At 39.2% G+C, this 17802-nt stretch overlaps 1 protein-coding gene across 2 annotated transcripts; it reads left to right on the forward strand.

Annotated features, from left to right (window-relative positions):
• Nucleotides 1-51: 51 nt before the first annotated feature.
• LOC148642152 (solute carrier family 35 member E2A) lies at nt 52-17802 on the forward strand. Of its 2 annotated transcripts, none has more exons than XM_088616969.1 (10): nt 52-443; nt 5067-5174; nt 5620-6071; nt 6652-6787; nt 7415-7542; nt 8455-8575; nt 8684-8737; nt 9416-9488; nt 10234-10379; nt 11664-17802. In XM_088616969.1, the coding sequence occupies exons 3-10, from the start codon at nt 5792-5794 to the stop codon at nt 11896-11898; spliced, it is 1173 nt and encodes a 390-aa protein (XP_088473095.1). In that variant the 5' UTR covers nt 52-443; nt 5067-5174; nt 5620-5791; the 3' UTR covers nt 11899-17802. The 2 variants fall into 2 exon arrangements, with proteins under 2 accessions (XP_088473095.1, XP_088473094.1); XM_088616968.1 differs by lacking the exon at nt 52-443 and adding an exon at nt 448-576.

Here is a 17802-nt window from a genome sequence, read left to right on the forward strand (position 1 = left end):
AGCTTTTTTTTCTGGGATTGGTAAAAAAAAAAATAAAAAATAAACATCTCGGTAAATCACAAATGATATGGGATTTCGTGTGGTGTGTCTGAGTTCTTGTTTTTTAATGTTACAACCCGTGGTATTACAGAGTTTCTCTTGAAAACTACAGTTAGGTTTAACGCTATCTCAAAGCCTTCTCTATATGCTTCTCTGCCAGTAATACAAATAATTAATTTTACATGCAATTGTACGTTTAGAGGCTAACGGAAACTGGGCTTATTATACTCAGATTTTCAATTAATATTTACAGGATAGCGGAAACAAGATGAATACACACAAAGGTGTATGAAAATTCAAAGTCAAACGATGTTTCAGCTGTGCAGTAAATCGGAAAACGTTTCAGTGGCACCGCACCCTATTGGGTGTGACGCTCTCTACAAGGGTTTGTTTTGAAACTCCGGGTAAGCATCTGGATGCCCAGCTTTTTTCTTCAAACTCCGCGTAACCCTTGTTTTCCGTACGATGGAAAAGACCGAAGTATTAGTCTGGAGAAAGTAGACTGACTGGCTCGTTACTGTAGCTCGGAGGTGCGAGGTAAGAAAACAATATGTGCACAACGTTGTTTAAACTTCGCAAACGCCATAAGAAGGTTAGAAACACAAAGGGCTTCCACACACAAAGCATCTCTGGTTGCAAAGGTACTGGAGGGGAAAGGTAAAATGAAAAGTCGGTGGCGTCTGGCTAGATCAGATGTCACCGACAAGCAGTCGTTGACGGTATAGGAAGACCCGAGGGATATGTTTTTTTAAAAAAACTACCTAGTTGAAAAATTCAACGTGTGATCCATTTTGACCGTGTTTGAGCAAGTTCGTTACTCGTGAAATACTGAAGTACAGCAACGGTATTGAGACCATTTGAATATGTTGTGGAGAGTGTGCAAGACCTATAAGTTATAAAAACAACGCACGAATACCAGTTATGTGATAAAAATGAATCTTGTGTTTCTTTTGTTGAGTAATCGTCGCTGAGATCGAATTCATTTTTACCTATCAGACTTGCTTCGGAATTTAAATAATTTTTAGTGAGAATCATCTCTACTTAAAGCCAGGAACACAAAATAAGCTAAAGTATTTTACTGTCGTATATACTGTAACTTTGATAGTAAGTCCTGAATTACACAAATCTTAAACAGATTAAAATACAATGCTATATGTGAAGATTCTGTGTCAGAAATGCTAAGGAAGAAATGTCTTTTAATAATTATATAATGACAGGTTTCCATTAATTATTTATCACTAGAGGACAACAAAGACTCGTCAAATAGTGGGATGTTGATTTCTATAAGCACAGATTTATCACTATGAATGTTAAAATGAGGAAGGTTTGCTCAGCCTTTTGATCAGTGTAAGGCCAGTCCTTCGTAATGTAGGAATACAAGTTATGAAATTGTGACTACAGATGTGTGTGAATGATACCCGGTTAATTTTAGGTTTCAACCCTTGGCTTGAGGTTTTAACAAAGCAAGCCTGGAATTTCAGAATAAGGCAACTTGGTCAAGAGGCTCCCTAATTGTTCACGGAGCGGCACTGATTTACTTTAATACTTCTTATTATAATTGCATTTACCCATGGTGATAGATACCGAGTTTGACTAAGAGAGTTTAGGAATACATTTTTTAAATTTGCAGCTGCATTATGACATCTCAGTGCCACCATTTCGATATCAAAATCAATCACGGTACCTCATTCTGAGCCATGTTGTTCTCTGGTAGCTTTTGACCTCTGGTGACTGTTAAGCTTCATATCAGTCATCTTGCAGGGTATGAACAAGACTGGCTCAGTCCACCACTGTGGTTGACACAGCCCTCATGTGTCATTTAGTGAGTGATATCTGACTAGCCTGATGTTGATGTGCTGCACAATGTTACAATAAAGTGGCTCAGAAGATGATTGACAACCAACTTTACTTACATGTAACATGTAACTGTTTGGCCCTATCGTAATTGTATTAACTGTGGATTTTAATTTAAAAGTAGCTGTTTGATATGCTTAACACATGAGGTTTGATTCTGTCATCTTGTTAAATAGGGTTTAACCCGAGTCCGTTAGTGCCTGGAATGATTCCTACACAATCTGAAATTAAATATATTACCTGTTTTCAAACAGGTTCAGTTTACAATTCGAGGAAAAGATGGAGAAAGAATAATGCTGTTTTGACCTGCTTTAATTCTGTTGTCACTGGAATGATTTGGTAGAAGCATCGTGTGATATTATATAACAAATCATGCTGCTGTTCCTAAGGGTAGGTAAACCGATTGAGGTTTTGTTATACAAATTTGGGATGAAAATAAAAATCCAGAGCATTTTATTATTCGTTAGTCAGGCACAACTCTTGTATTTTTAGAATTCCTGTCACAATGAACACAATTCTTCAAAGCGCTAAATCTTCAGGTCTAGTCTGTGTGCACTTTTCATGCAGTTTGTGAAAGTGAGTTTAACTTTCTTTCCTTCTTCAAGTTGGGGGAAAAAAATCAAGTCACTAATGAGCAAGACAAAAAAAGCACAATCAGTTTAGGCTTTGCTCTTGAAATTCTTTTTTGTTCACTTTTTTTTTTTGTTTGTGGTCATGCGTACTTTCATGTTTCCAAATTTTGTGGCTGTCATGGGGAGAAGAAAAAGTAATTTGATTTGTGGTTTTTGCATTGGCTGCTTCTTCTCTGCCACGTTGACTGTGTTTAAATAGAGTAAGAAAAGAAGGCAAACACAAGAACTGTAATATGGAATGTATCCCAGATGTCCGACATTACAAGCAGATGGCTGTCTCTCTGTGTTTCAGGAAGAAAGCTCAGCAGACTTGATTTCTTTTCACTTCAGTGCCGTGTTGACTGAGCTGTTGTTAATTAGTCGTGGAAGTGCAATGCAAATGATTATTACTGTAAACAAACTCCTTTAAGTGTTGATCAGTTGAATCACATTTAATAATAAAGACCATATATAAAATTACACAAATTACACCCTTAACGTGCTGTCTTTTTACGTAAACTTCATAATGACAGAATTATTTGAAGGCTGAAAAGAAACGTCTCTAGTTGTGTAGCTAGCAAAACTACACAAGACTGTCACTGCCAAGGAGGTGGAATAAGACTTGTAAACATTATATACAGTACAAAATAGTTTCCTTGTTCGCCACAGAAAAAATCCAGCCAACATTCTGATATTGTCTAAAATAAAAGATTAATTTCAGTTGTCCTTTATCAGTATACTGTATGTGCTTGTGATCTATAAGCAAATATGGAACACATTTCTCTCTCTGGAGCTGTTTTGAAAACCATCTTGTAAGTTACCAAATGGTAAAATCAGTTTAAGTGTGGAAATGCTTTTCCTACATTTGAGCTCATTAGAGGATTACCTTCTGTTCTTCCTGCAATCACAACCCTACAGGGGACACAACTGCCTTATGAGTTCTCAGATGTGTCAGTTCAGAGCTAGCTGCTTAAGACTGCTGTTTTGCCCTGATTATAACTTGTCAGCATGACAAAGCTTACTTGACAAGTGATAATGGATATATTCATGTGCAAGGGTAAAAGATCTGTCCAAAGCTTCTAACTGTGTCTTTTTGCACAGTCCATATACAAATTCATGAGACAGTGCCGTCTCCCATAGAGTTGTGACTAGATGAAGAGCTCATTCATATTCATACCCTCATGCTTTAGTCATGTCCTTTCTGAACTTTTGCTTTACGTAAGCAATGGAAGAAAAAGCTTTAAAACCTTAATTTTTATGTATTCTGAAATCTACTGAGCAAATGGCTCCCCAAAAGAGGGCATTTCATGTTCCTTATACACCAAAGTAAGAATTAAAAAACGGATAGAAAAATGTTAAAAATAGGCCCGTTTAAAAAAAAAACAGCTGTCACAAAAATTTCATTTCAGATGTTCTCAGCACAGTGTACTGAGATTAAACAATAAGTAGGTAATGTAGACAGGCTGTCTGAAACAACTGATTGAGACAAGACAGCTATTTTTCCGTTTGTTTTTTACACCATAAACAATGTTAACCATAATAAAAAATATATTTGAAAAGATTATAAAGGAAAACATTTGCTCAGCAATATCAACAAATCTGCATGGTTATGGCTTCTTGAGAAATGACGGTTAACACACCCAGTTCTCAGGATATCTGCAAGGGAAACTGCCGCCACTTTTTCCTTACCTAAAATCCTAGAGAATGCATTACCATTCCTTTGATACAATCTTGCATTATAAAGTATTCTGGAGTTCATTTATTGGAAGCAAAGACAACACTTTTTTCTCTCGCGAACTATGATCTCTTATTTATCTTATATTATATTATTTATCACTCTGATACTGGAATGTGGCCTTGCAGTTTGCCAAGACAGAGGTCCGAAGAATGAAGTAGCTGCTCTATATAGTATTGGACTGTGACTTGCCATGTGCAGGTGGGTTTCAACGTCTGCTAGCAAGAGTATTTATGACTTGTGTACCTCTTGGTAATAGAGAATATCACTTACTTATTAATTTAAGGTCATTCTGTGTTCGGTATTTTCTGCTTATAATGTTTACATTTTCTTAGATCATGTTTTTGGTTTCAACTAAGAACGTCAGAAGAGTAACAAATCCAGACCCCACAAGAGTTAGACCAACACCAGTCTTTCATTTATTCTAGTCCAGCTTCCCTCCAGATCTCCAGAGTGGCAGTGCTAGCCTAATTTATTCTAAAGGTATAAAGTCCTAGTGTCACTATATCCCCGAAGTACGGCAACTTTTGTCTTGTCAGTAGGATATGAGGACGGAGCCACAGTCCTAACCTTGAAATATTTATCTCGACTCACAATTTCTAGTTCATGAAAACTCCTGTTGAGGTCTGCTGAGCCTGTTTGAATTCTTTTCTCCCTGTTCGTCTCCTGCTTAAATAGAACACACCACAGGGTATGGACTCTTTAGTTTTTCATTCTTCTGAACTGAAGTGCATTAGCCAGTCCTTTAAACCCCAGTGTGAAAGTTAACGCTCCTCTGGGGTATTAGAGTCAGGTAGATTTTTAACCTCATTGCTGTATGCTTGCAGGGGTGTACTCATCTTGTGTCTGCAGCTGACATCTCGGTAAAGCAGAAAACCGGACCGCCAGCTGTGTGTTAAATGGATGAGCCCTGTGATTAGCTGATTGCCGTAAAGGTGGGTTTGATCATTTTGCAAGGCTCTGTAAATACTGTATACTGCATTCATTCACCAGATGTTGTTGTACAATTCCTAAAATTATTTAAATCATTTTTTTAAACTAAGATGTGATTTTTTTGGCATATAACGTGTTCATGTTTACAATGAGGAAACCGTCTTGCCCATCTAGCTTGTTTGGTTTTTGAAAGTTTTCTTTGTATGTTTGATTATGTATTACAGCGGAAACTGAGAATTTGATCCTTCATGCTGTGAGAATTTGAGCCTTTAAACCTTTTCTGTTGTTGCATCAGCATTATAGTGTTGATTCAACCTTTTGAGCCCATGGAAAGTAATACAGTGGAAATTAGTAATGATCTGAATTTAATGAGGCATTGCTTCTGATTTCCTGCGTCTTTCTTTAAGACAATTAACCCATTTGGCTGATTTTGTTTTCTGTGTCTAGACGACGTCGAAAGTGAAATGCTGGGGTAATGATAGTGAAGCAAGTGGAGCCACTTTGGAGTTTTGCCTGGACAAGCAGGATGGGCTTTCACAACACTCTCCCATCCTGAATCCCCTTCGCCGTTTGCTTTCTGGATGCTGAGGGGCTGTTGAGGCGAGCCTGAGGCGTAGCCATGGCGACTGACAGCCAGGCCAGGAAGCCGTCGCCGTGGCGCTTCCTCCCGCTGTTCCGCAGCCGGCCGGAGCGCGTGGTGCTGGCGCGCAGCGAGAGCTGCCCGGGGGAGGGCGTGCTGAAGATCACCTTCACCGAGACCACCGTCATCGAGGCCGATTCGGGGGTCTGGAACTCCAGGGCTCTCGCGTTCCTCGCTCTGTGGTATTTCTTTAGCTTCTGCACACTCTTCCTCAACAAGTACATCCTTTCCCTGCTGGAGGGAGAGCCGGGCATGCTGGGTAAGCTGCTTTTAGGTCTGCTGATCGCCACAGCAGTCATTTTTTATTCAGTCAGATACGTTGGAGGTGTGAAAGGGCAGTGAAAATACTGATTCCCCTTTGCTCTACATTGCAAATGCAAATGCAGATTTCAGTGTAGAGCTTTAGGGCCAGAAACTGCTGGACTTTTTACGTTACCTTTCAAATCAGCCTTTGAATACTTACAGTTGTGAAGTTATGATGCTAAAACTACTAACTCAATGCAACAAATGCAAACGAAGAGAGAAAGAAAGACACCGGAAAGCAGAGGGACCTGCAAGAGATCACTGTAGTAATTGTAGTAATTTATAATGATTTTCCTTGTAAGATCTTGATATTCAAACAGTGAAAGCAGGAATCTGATTTAGGCCAGCGCTCTTAAGTGACTCCCAAATAACAGGTGTTTGCAGTTTTTACTTTGCTGTCATTAAGATGAGATACAAAAGATTATTGTCATATTGTTTTGATGTAGCTGGACTATAAATAGGAATATGTTTTACTCATTGGAAAATGTAAGTCTTCGTGACTCTGATCAGTAGTTTGGGGGTTTTGTCTCTCACAGGTGCTGTTCAGATGCTGTCCACCACTGTGATTGGCTGTGTGAAGACATATGTCCCCTGCTGCCTGTACCATCACAAGACACGGACGGAGTACCCTCCCAACTTCATCATGATCATGCTGTTTGTTGGATTAATGAGGTCACTGCTTTTCCTTAATAGGATGTTTATAAAGCAGTCTCTTGTACTCCTATTCTCAGAAATACTGTTCTCGGTATGTTGCCCGATTTGTGGCAACTGGTTGGTGTTGCTGTAGATGGGGAAACTGTGGAGTCTCACAGCTCAGTTCCTCTCTACAGGTGGAAGCTGTTTTGTATAAGAAGCAGTTAAAAAGAGACCCAGGTTGACTTCTCAGAGGTCATTATGCTACTATGACCTCTGCTCAGCTGTCTAGTCTTCTATGTTATCTGAGGACAGAGACAAGCTGACAGGCTCTGTGTCAGGCAGGTTATTAAAAAAGCATTTTCTTAACATAACTCATAAGTACAGTATATTTAGAGACGAATTCTACAAACATGATATTTGACGTGGCCTCTCATAATTTTTTAATTTGCTGAATAAAAAGCACTTTTTCTGTCTCTGCATGTTCAGATATTGTCACAACCTTTGATTGAATTTCGTAATACTACCTGTTAGAGAGTGACCATTCTTCAGATGTGCCAGCTCATGGGGTGCAGTCTGTAGCCATCGAGCTCATGGGAAACTTCTGTCCTGAGGTGTGGCTCTATTTGTTCATATCCCTTGTGTTTGCGTTTCCTGGTCTCCCAGGTTTGCCACAGTGGTGCTGGGGCTGGTGAGTCTGAAGAACATTGCAGTTTCTTTTGCCGAGACAGTGAAGAGCTCAGCTCCACTCTTCACTGTCATTATGTCCAGGTTAATTCTGGGCGAATATACAGGTAACCATGTGCTGTTCATTTCTGTATAAATACTGGTTCACTGGACCACTTTTGACATATGCTGTACATGTTGGAGAGTGGATAACTGCTTAACACCTCTCAGTGCACATTTTCCTGACACTTGTGCAGCTGTGTGTTTAAGGTTTAACAGCCAGTTTCTCGAAGGATCCAGCTTCAGTTCTTGGAACGTACTAACAATACAAATAATATTTTTAATCTGTGTATTATAACACAAACTATGTAACAAAATTTTACATGTAATGTTTCTGTGCTGTCTTCTCATCAAATGATTCCAGGTTACTTTCAGCAAATAGAGATAAAGAAATTGTAATGCCGCATTAATTATGTGATCATTTGCTATACAGTATGTACTTGACCTAGAACATTCAGGATCCCATCCTGTATGAGCACGTTAACTTGGATGTGAGCTAATGAACATGTTGAGACGTTGCTTAACATGACCAAAATGGTCTGGCCTGTCAACATTGCTGTGCCTGTGAAATATTTTCATTTTGCGCTCACTTATTGCACTTTATTGGTGGCAATTTTTGAATTATGTAAAATATTTCATAGAACTTCACTTAATAGTAAATTGATAATAGTATATCTATTAAACCTTAATTAATACAACTAAATATTAATCTGAAGTCTTAATTGAACTAGGTCATCATTTTTATAGTTCAGATCTAAAAATCTCACACTGCAAATTTATAACCTGCTTTAAACATCCTGTTGGGATTCTTAAATGTTTGTCCTAAATGGATTCCATCATAATTAGCAACTTCATTGTGTTGTTATTTTTTTTATTAGGGCAAAAACAGGAGCATACTTGACATGGCAGCAAATGTTTTACACTTCCCATGTGTCTGTGCGCCCCCTTGGTTGTTCTGATGGTGCCTGTGCTGTTTGTAGGCTTGTGGGTGAATCTGTCTCTGTTTCCTGTCATGGCGGGACTAGCGCTCTGCACGGCCACTGAGATCAGCTTCAACATGCTTGGCTTCTCTGCAGCGCTGTCCACCAACATCATGGACTGGTAAAGCACTCCTATCAGGCAGATATTCAGTGTGTTCATTTTCTAGTTGATCGGAATGCATAATCTCTGGGTAACTCTTCTTTCTAATTTTCTTCTTTCCTTTTGTAGTTTGCAGAACGTCTTTTCGAAAAAGCTTTTAAGTGGAGACAAGTACAAGTTCAGGTTGGTCTGTAACTTTTATTATTTGTGAACCAGATATACTTTTACCTTTGGTTTATTGAGAAATGAGGATTTCTGGTGATGCAAATATGTATTTTAGTTAGTGTTATTTTGAAAAATATATTAATGTCTTTGAACAAATATGTTTTTGTTGCTTTCCAACAATTTAATATGAATGTTGATGCACTGGAATCTGTTAAATATTAATTCACACTGTGTAATATTGTCATGTACTGTGAAACGCTGTGTGAAATTTTGTTTTTCTTTTGTCTTGTTTCCATCCTGTTCTATTGAAATTAGCATTCCTGTTTTGCTCCTCAAATATTAATAAAGAAACCTAAATGTGTCCCAGACTCCTTAGAGTAAACCTTGAAAAAGGTCTCCCTGTTTTTTTAGTTAAATACTTCAGAAAGTAAAACTCACAACATTTGAACAGTGTTGGGCCTCAGAGGTTCTTTCCTCAGAGTAAGAAACTGGTCAAGGCGTGTAAAGACAGGTGCTCTGACACTTTACCCAAATATTGTAGGCAGTGAGATTGAGAAATTTTGATCACAGTTCAGGCGAGAAACTGAGTATCCTGCTGCCCTCAAATGGAGTTAATCTGCGCCTGATCTGGCAAAACGTGTGGAAATAGCTTGTTCAGAGCGAGAAACGTCAAGTGCTCTTCTGCTTTGTCTTCAGCCCACCAGAGCTTCAGTTTTATACCAGTGCTGCAGCAGTCATAATGCTAATACCTGCCTGGATCTTCCTCATGGTGAGTTATGTCCGAAACCTGATCTGCATTAAATGTAGTAATTCAAGCAAAACACTTCCATTTTCTCATCCATGACTTAAGCCATTCTCCTGTGTGACAAGCTCTCTCGTCTGACTCAGTCTGTCAGCCATACTGTTTCTTTTTAACTGTATTGCACTATGCTAAAGAAGAAGATAACAAATCTGCCGTGCATATTTTCCTGTTGCCTTCACTGAGGTTGTGTGAAAAAAGACCCCCCTTTTAAAAAGTTTGTTAAAATGAGTGTCATGGCTCGTGTTTGCAGAACAGCAGGTTTGCAAAATAAATCAGTCTTCATTTTCAATGATACTTAGAAATGGGACTCCTACCCGATTCGAGATCGAGTTAATAGCTTTTACTTTGTTCCAGCGAAACGGCTGGTCTCTTTTGTGTTTAAGGGCCAAGCTGCCATTATCAGAAATTTAAACATTATTCACATTGTTTATTTGAAAAGCAAGCAAATTTGCAAATGGCTAATATTTTAAATGCGCAGCCTGAACTGCTTTCCCTAGGACAAACTCTGTGGGTTATCCTCAGTTCTTATTTGTTTCTGTGTTCCATTTATTTCATTACCACTTCTCCTGCAGTTTGCATAGGATGCATCTCTTGCCAGTTTATGAATCATCAACGAAATCTCATTGGATTGCTGTTGTGCCGAAGTGCTGTGTCTACTGGGCGTTCGGGGGCCTGTTGCGATTGATGGATTTCACTTTGTTTGAACATGCAGGATGTTCCAGTGATCGGAAAGAGTGGGCGAAGCTTCAACTTCAGTCAGGACATCATCCTCCTGCTTCTGTTTGACGGGGTTCTCTTTCACCTGCAGAGCATCACAGCTTATGCACTGATGGGCAGGATTTCCCCAGTAACCTTCAGGTGAGGGCCTGCAGACTGACAAGACTTGCTTGGCTGTGTGTTTGTCCCCTGCAGAAATTAGCTTGTTAAGAAGCTTGTGACAGGCTGGTGAAATGACAACCGCAAAACAGCATCCCAGCTGGTCTGTAAGGCTGCCCTGTGGCTCATCGGTCTTCCCTTAGTCTTCTACTTGAGTTGCAGCAACCAGCATCTCAGCTGCTCTGAAGGCTTTTAGATTGGATCTCCTGCAGATCCCTGGAGGGTGGCTTCTCTCCTGCACAGCAGCCACACCTCTACTGAAGAGAACAGTCATGGCTATATAGGCACAATCACAGCTGCTGTTGTATTACAGCTTGTGGCAGCTGTGGTCTCCCGGACGAGCAATAGCTGACACCCTGTCACAAAGGCGTTTGAGCTGCGGTACATTAACTCACACATTTGGTAATTAGGATCTGCTGCATCCGAGAATAACCTTAAATGCCTTAAATGAATAACCTCTTTGGTGTGCAGAAGGAGAAACGAAAACAAACTGTGAGGGTTTAGTTATGCTGAAAGGTCAATAGAGACCAGAAGTAGTCAGGTTTGCAGCTATGGTTTCTGAGAAACAGTTAAGCAAATGACTCAGGACTCTGTTAGTGCCCTGCATTCTAATGTGAAAATCAGCTTGCAGAAACAGCTGAATTTGTGCTGTAGTTCCCCTCTGTTACAGGCAGCTCTACCACATATTGATAGAACATACTGCACAAGTTTTTGGCACACAAAAGGGGACAGACTAGATTTAGTCTCACCACGGCATATTCAGACTCCTGGGCTGTGTTGAAGTCAGGGCTGGGGATTTCTATATAAGTCTAACTTTGCTCCTTTTTTTGTGGAGCTAGCACTGATCTAGGACCAGAGATGGGAGCTGTTGTTGATAGCTTGCTCCCAATATATGTGATATACTTGAGTCCTCAAAGACCACATTTCTATCAATTGGACAAATTGTTTGCTTATTTGAGTAATCATTTATAAGTGTTCCCAAACTTTAGAATTAGGTGACTGATAAGACTAAATGGATTGGAGCACTCCAGGAACAGATTTGGAGACCCCTGGCACATGATAACAGCTTGAATCTGTCTTATCAAACCTTATGTCATACTGCAAGCACATTCCTGAGGATTTCCAGCCACCCTAACAAAATCAGGAATGCTGTACAGCAGGAAGGGTTGATAGTGAAATGTGGAATGTTATCTTTTACTGGATGAAGTTGATCGATCTAATACCCCTCTCTCTCTCTCTTTTTTATTTTCTCTTTTCTGTTTCCAGTGTGGCCAGCACAGTGAAGCACGCCCTGTCCATCTGGCTGAGTGTCATCATCTTCAGTAATAACATCACAGTCCTGTCAGGAGTGGGGACAGTGCTGGTCATCATCGGGGTCATGCTGTACAACAAGGCCAAGCAGGCGCAGAGGCACAGCTTGCAGGCATTGGCCCATGCGGCTCACCCACAGAATGAGAAGCCCCCGCTGCAGGAGAGCGATGTCAGGCCCATGCAGGAGTAGCAGCCCACACTGACGACGATGAGGTGATAACTGACAGAGGCCTGTGCAGTGGGAGTCCAAAGGCCAAGGTCCAAGGCCAGTGAAAGCTTGTGACTCCATGATTTGCACTTTCTCCTCTTTTCACCTTTAAATCATTCATGAGGAGAACCTTAGTGCTCCTTTACTGACTTTATTTTATGCCTGAAGCCCTTCTAATCGAGCATTTTAAGTGCTGCTACTGGGAAAGACCAATAAAATGGCCACATTCCACTTTAAAAGAATGAGCTGCCTCACTGTGGCCAGTTCTTTGTTGCTTGTTCTTCTGCATCACCTTTTAGATGTGGAATTCCTCATTGTGTGCAGCTCAGGGGAAAGTAGTGACTGAAAGTTGATGGACTTCCAAAGCCACATGGTTCCATTATCTCTCCTTCTGTGCCTGTGTGGGTGGTGACCACCCCACTGCACCCACGCGATAGCCTCGGCTATCTTGCCTGCACATGTGTTCTCAGAACATGGGAGAGCGGTTGTGGAAAAAACAGCCCTGAGATTCCCTTGGGAGTTCAGCATGTGCAGATGGTGGCATCTTTTGGTCATTTCGCCTAATTTCACTCTGTTGCAAAGGGACTCCATACCCGCATATTAACGGTACAGGCCAGCAAAACAGATGCTCAGCAGCATGGGGCCTTAAACCACTGCTGAACGTCTATGGAAAGAAATTGCCTACCTTTTCATACCTTAATATGGGAGTGTTTCTCCACATGAATCAATCGTCTGCCTGTCTCTCAGACACTGTTTAAAGTTGGAGATTTAAATATTTGAAATACAAGAGGAAAAGTGTTATGATTTAAAGAAAACAGATCACTATATAGAACTGACCACATGGTAAAAAAAAAATTAATTTCTTGTTAAAGTAACATATTAAATCTTATTAATTTTCTGTTTGAAAGTCTTAGAGCGAGCACCACATTTCAGATATACTGGGAAACATGGATGATGTTCTCAGCTGAAAACCCCCACATGAATATGCCTTTTAAAAATGTATTCACATGATTCAAATTTGTTTTTTAACGAGTATCTTTAATAGAGGGTTTCCTTTTTTAGAGACAAAGCTCACAACGGATTGGTAGTTCTGCAGAGCGGTTTTTAAAAGTTGTATTTTTTTATACTGACAGGTGTGTGTTCATGTGCAGTCTGGCTATTTTTTTTACTTGTAGGTTACCATAGTGCTAAACACTAGGAATAGAAACTGTTCATAATGTAATACTGGGTAGAATATTGTGTAATCCACTAATGTTCTATATAAGGTTATGAGGTGTACTGTACATCTCCATAAAAACGGAGCCTTAATTTGTTTTCCACAAGCTTAATAGTGTAGCAGAGGAAAGACCTTGTGTAAATAAGTGTACAGGGTCTTTTGTTGCAAGCAAGAGGAGGATGCTGAGAAAGAGATGTGACAGAAGTGTTTGTAAGTAAAAAGGGAACGGTATTCTGTTGCTCATTTCGGTACTTCACAATGAATAATGAATAAACAATAGCAGTATTTTGATTAAAATTAGGTTAATCTTTGCTTGTCAGTGTTTGGAATGCTAAGGAGCCTTGTTTTTTTATGGAAGGGACTTATACAATGACTTGGGAGCAGAAAATTTGTGCAGATATTGGTTCATGGTTAATGCAAACAGATTTGTAGCACGAAAATGTTGATCACGCGACTGAGATCCACTTTAACATCAACTATCAGAAGAGTTTACTTTAACTTTTCTTTATTTTAGTTGTGAACCCAGCTATGGTTTTCCAGGATTTAACTCGTTTTAAATATTGACGGAATATGTTTCAGGAAATTTGATCTCTGCGGGACTTTTGTCCTACAGTCTCCCACTGACTTCAATACTGGGAATACCAGCCACAGAGATCAAGAACCCGGTTTTGGTTCCTCTTTGAAATGGAAGTGATGGTTTCTGTCTTTCTAGAAACCCCATTCAGGGTCCTTTGTGCAATCTGTAATGGCAAAAGGTTATTAATTTTGTGTTTTGATTGTCATACAGGGTATGTGATTTTTCCATAGCCTTTGAACCACTTAAACTATTTAAATAGTGCTCTTTCAATAATTTCTTTTAAAACTGTTTTTTTTTCTCATGGCCATGAAGCATGGCTGGGTTGCTTTAAAGAATCATCTCATTGCACCCTTGTACACAGTTCACTGAAAGTGGCTAAATTTAAAACTAGGGAAATCTAAAGATTTTTTTGGAGAGGATAGGTTTTAAAATGAAAAAAAAGAAATGTCCAGTAAATTGTATACCACATCTGAAGTGTTGATATCAAGCCTGTGTGAATCTGTAAGGTTGAGAAATGTGGCCATTAGGGGAGGAGGCTGTATGGGTTTGGAGAGGCTTTGACCTAAGGTTGCCTCTTCCAGGTGAGACCTGATGCCATTGCTTACTGTCTCACTGTTTCATGTCCACACCTGAGCGTCTAAGCCAAACAGGAAACAGGAAGGAATCTGTGTGGGTATTCTTCATCGTTAAGCTGCTGACTGTCAGCAGAGGGGTAGACATTCCAAGAGCTCTGGAGGTGATGAGCAGCATCTTTTGTGACAAACTGGACATAAAAAAAGGAAGTCGAAGGGTGTTCATATGAACTGTGAGAGTGGTGTGTCTTTTACAACAGAAGAGGTCATAGAGCATCCTTTTGTTTGAAGAGGAACTTCCATGAAATGGAGTTGAACCACTTTTTCCTACCTACGGAAATCCAGATGTTATACATTTGTCATAGCCCTCATTGCTCACATTACATCTTGCATTCTGGGGAACTGATTCTGGCAAGTGACTGTGTATTAATAGACTTGAACCAAGTCCTGGTTTGTTAATTTTATTTTATTCCATAGCCTAAATACAGCTGCCACGTCAACAACTCCGCACTGAATTGTTTTCCCAGATATTGACAAGAGCAGTGTTTTGCCTCTGTTTTTGGCCCACCTCCAATCCCATGCCAGCCTTCTTCCAGCGCTGGCTGGCACTTTCACACTTGCAGACGTTTTGTCCTGGGTGAAGTGAAAGTAGCTTTGCGTATGACCCCTCTTTTTCAGATTTGTATTTTCAAGAATGTAACGTACTGCGCTTCAACACGTTTAAAGATGTCAGCAGAAGGGTTACCGTTAACTAGACAATGCGCCGTGCCGCTGGAGTTCCCAGACTTCCCTTACCTCCTTGGCATCCTTATCCGTTTTTGTAAACTTGTTAACTCGAGGTGCGAGTCATGTTCGAGAATTTTATCTGGGATGCCAGATCAGCTGCAGTCACTGTTTTTTGGCGAGAATGTACAAATGCGTACACAATTATGGATTAGCTTTCATTTACAAATGCAGTGTTGTTAAGAAATGAAATCTGCACCAAAGCTTTGACCATTGTAAGCTAGCGTGTGGTGCAAAATGTAAGAAGTATTTTTTACATAGTTATTTAAAAAAACTGTTAATGGCATGTAAGATGGACAGTAAGACTACTTGTTAAATCCTGTGGATGTTACTAGTGTTTGATTTCAGGGTGCCGAATATGTTCAGTGTTTGCTTTGTCTTCCTTGCATCAGCACTTGTAGTATTGTAATTCTCCTTCTTTCTATTTTCTAAAGACAGATCAGTCTGTCAGATATGATGCCCATTTTGACTTGGGGCATCCCTAAGATTTAACAGATATGGAAAATGATTTGCCCGAGACCACTCTGATATTCGCAGTGTTTTTAACCGCAGCCTGAATATTTTCACAAACGTAGTCAATGGCCTTTGGCTCTCAGTGAAATAATTTTGAGACAAATACCTTGCAATACATTTCACAGAGCAGTACTGAATTTGTTTGGTGTAATTAATTTCTAACTAGAGTAATAAAAGAGCAGCAGGGGTTGATCTGTAATAATGTTGCACCTTCTAGGATGACTGTTGTGTTTTATGCATGCGTTAACTGTCCCAAGTACTACCTACAATATCGGTCTGTAATATCTTGAATGGACAAGAACCTTACTGTGCTGCCTTTGCTTATTTTAGAGTCCTGTTTGTCCTGTTAGAATGGTGATGATCATAATCTGCTGCCTACGATTATAAGTGATTACTCAGTGACTTGTTCCCCCAGAGACTCTGGTGGCTGTGCCTAAATAAGAGGACCATCCTTAGAATCTTTGATGTACTCTGTTTGCGTTATATTGTGAGTGTATAAAGGAAATTGTCTAATTGTAATTAAATACTGTCTTAATGAGAACTGTAGGTTTGTGTATTGCTTAACACAATCCAATAGAGAATGATTCTAAATGTGTTTACTATATTTTGCTATGGTGTGCTCAGCAAACCAGTACGTAACAACGTTACATTGATGGTTAAAACCATATCCATATAATTACCACTATGCTGAAGATCTCAATGAGGATGTAACATTAATCCAGTTTAACCACCATTCACTTTCACATGCTGTAGATCTGATCATAATGCCAGTCCACTGGTAACATGTTGGAACATCTTTAATAAGTAATTTCCTTATAACTTTCTTCCTACGCTTTAGAGGACTTCCCAGTATATACAGTAGTGTCTTCCATTTCCATTAACTCAATAGGGGCAATAAAAGAATTTGAGTAGTACATTTCACTATTATTTGAGAGCTAAATGTGTACAGTACCTTTCCAGGAATGCTGTATCATCAGATACAAATACTGTCAGTGTCAGTGAGTCAAATCATCTTCTCCACATGTCCATCATTATGAAGTGCTTCCTTTTTCTTTTACTTGTATTCTAGGACTTATAGAAAAGACAAGTATGCATTGAATTGTCAAATCTGTCCCTGTTTTTGAAGACTTGATTAAATTTGCATACTGTGTATTCCAATGATCTACATATTTTTAAATTTTAATAGATTGTTCTGGTTTCATATATTCAGTATTATAGCTTTGGTATTATTCTGTTTACTTCTGATTATAAGCAGCAATGCAAATCTCAATTTTGTTATTATTGCAGTTCTTTTTATACATCCATTACCATAATCTTGAATTTGTGGCATCTAAAAAGAATCTGTCTTTACTCAGTTATCGATCTGATAACTTCAGAATTTGACCATGCTTCGTCATGTGTAGTGCCTATGATCCATTTCACTGTCTAGGGCTTGAATTGAGACTAAGAATTTTTAGGAAAAAGAAGTGAAAGAGGAAGAGTATGTACAGAGAAAAAGAAAAATATCTAAATGTAACCTGAAAGTATTGATATTACATTAAAGGTCTTAAAATTAAAACACTATAAAGAACATAAAGATTGCAAACAATGAATCCATTCAACCCATCAATCTTTTTATGGAACTGCAGAAGATTATGAAGTTTAAGATTTACTTCAGACGTATCTTAAAAAGGCCCAGAGATAAGTCTTCAGTCTCCTGACGGGGAAGCATTCTGCAGATGCCCAGGACTCTCTGTAGAGAAGTGCTTTGTGCTTTTTTATTCTTCATCCTAAATTATTTACAATTACAATTGTGACCCTGTTTCCCTCTTTCACTACTGATTGTGAAATAGTCGAACAGTATTAATCCTATTTTATATGAAGGAACTAAATCTCCTTTATTCTAGACTGCAGGAATTTAACCTGTTTGTACATATGACAATACCCAGAGACCAGGAATCCTTCCTGTTGTTCCTCTTTAAAATCTTTCCAAGGCTATAATATACTTTTTGTGGGATGTTGACCAAACCTACTGAATTTAAACAGAAGTTGTGGATATTACTTTTTTATGCAATTCAGTTGTTTTGAACTTTTTTACTTTTCAGTTCATTTAGTATTTCCCTACCTCCAAGCTGTCTTGATTTGTAAAGTGTATTTGAAATCAATGTAAATTCCTTATTTTTCTTATCCCACTGTTCAGAAGTGCTGTACAGTTTGTGTGTAAAATAAAAATTAATTTGTGTCTA

This window comes from Lepisosteus platostomus, chromosome 23 (genome assembly GCF_059453375.1).
Source record: "Lepisosteus platostomus isolate fLepPlt1 chromosome 23, fLepPlt1.hap1, whole genome shotgun sequence".
NCBI lineage: Eukaryota > Metazoa > Chordata > Actinopteri > Semionotiformes > Lepisosteidae > Lepisosteus > Lepisosteus platostomus.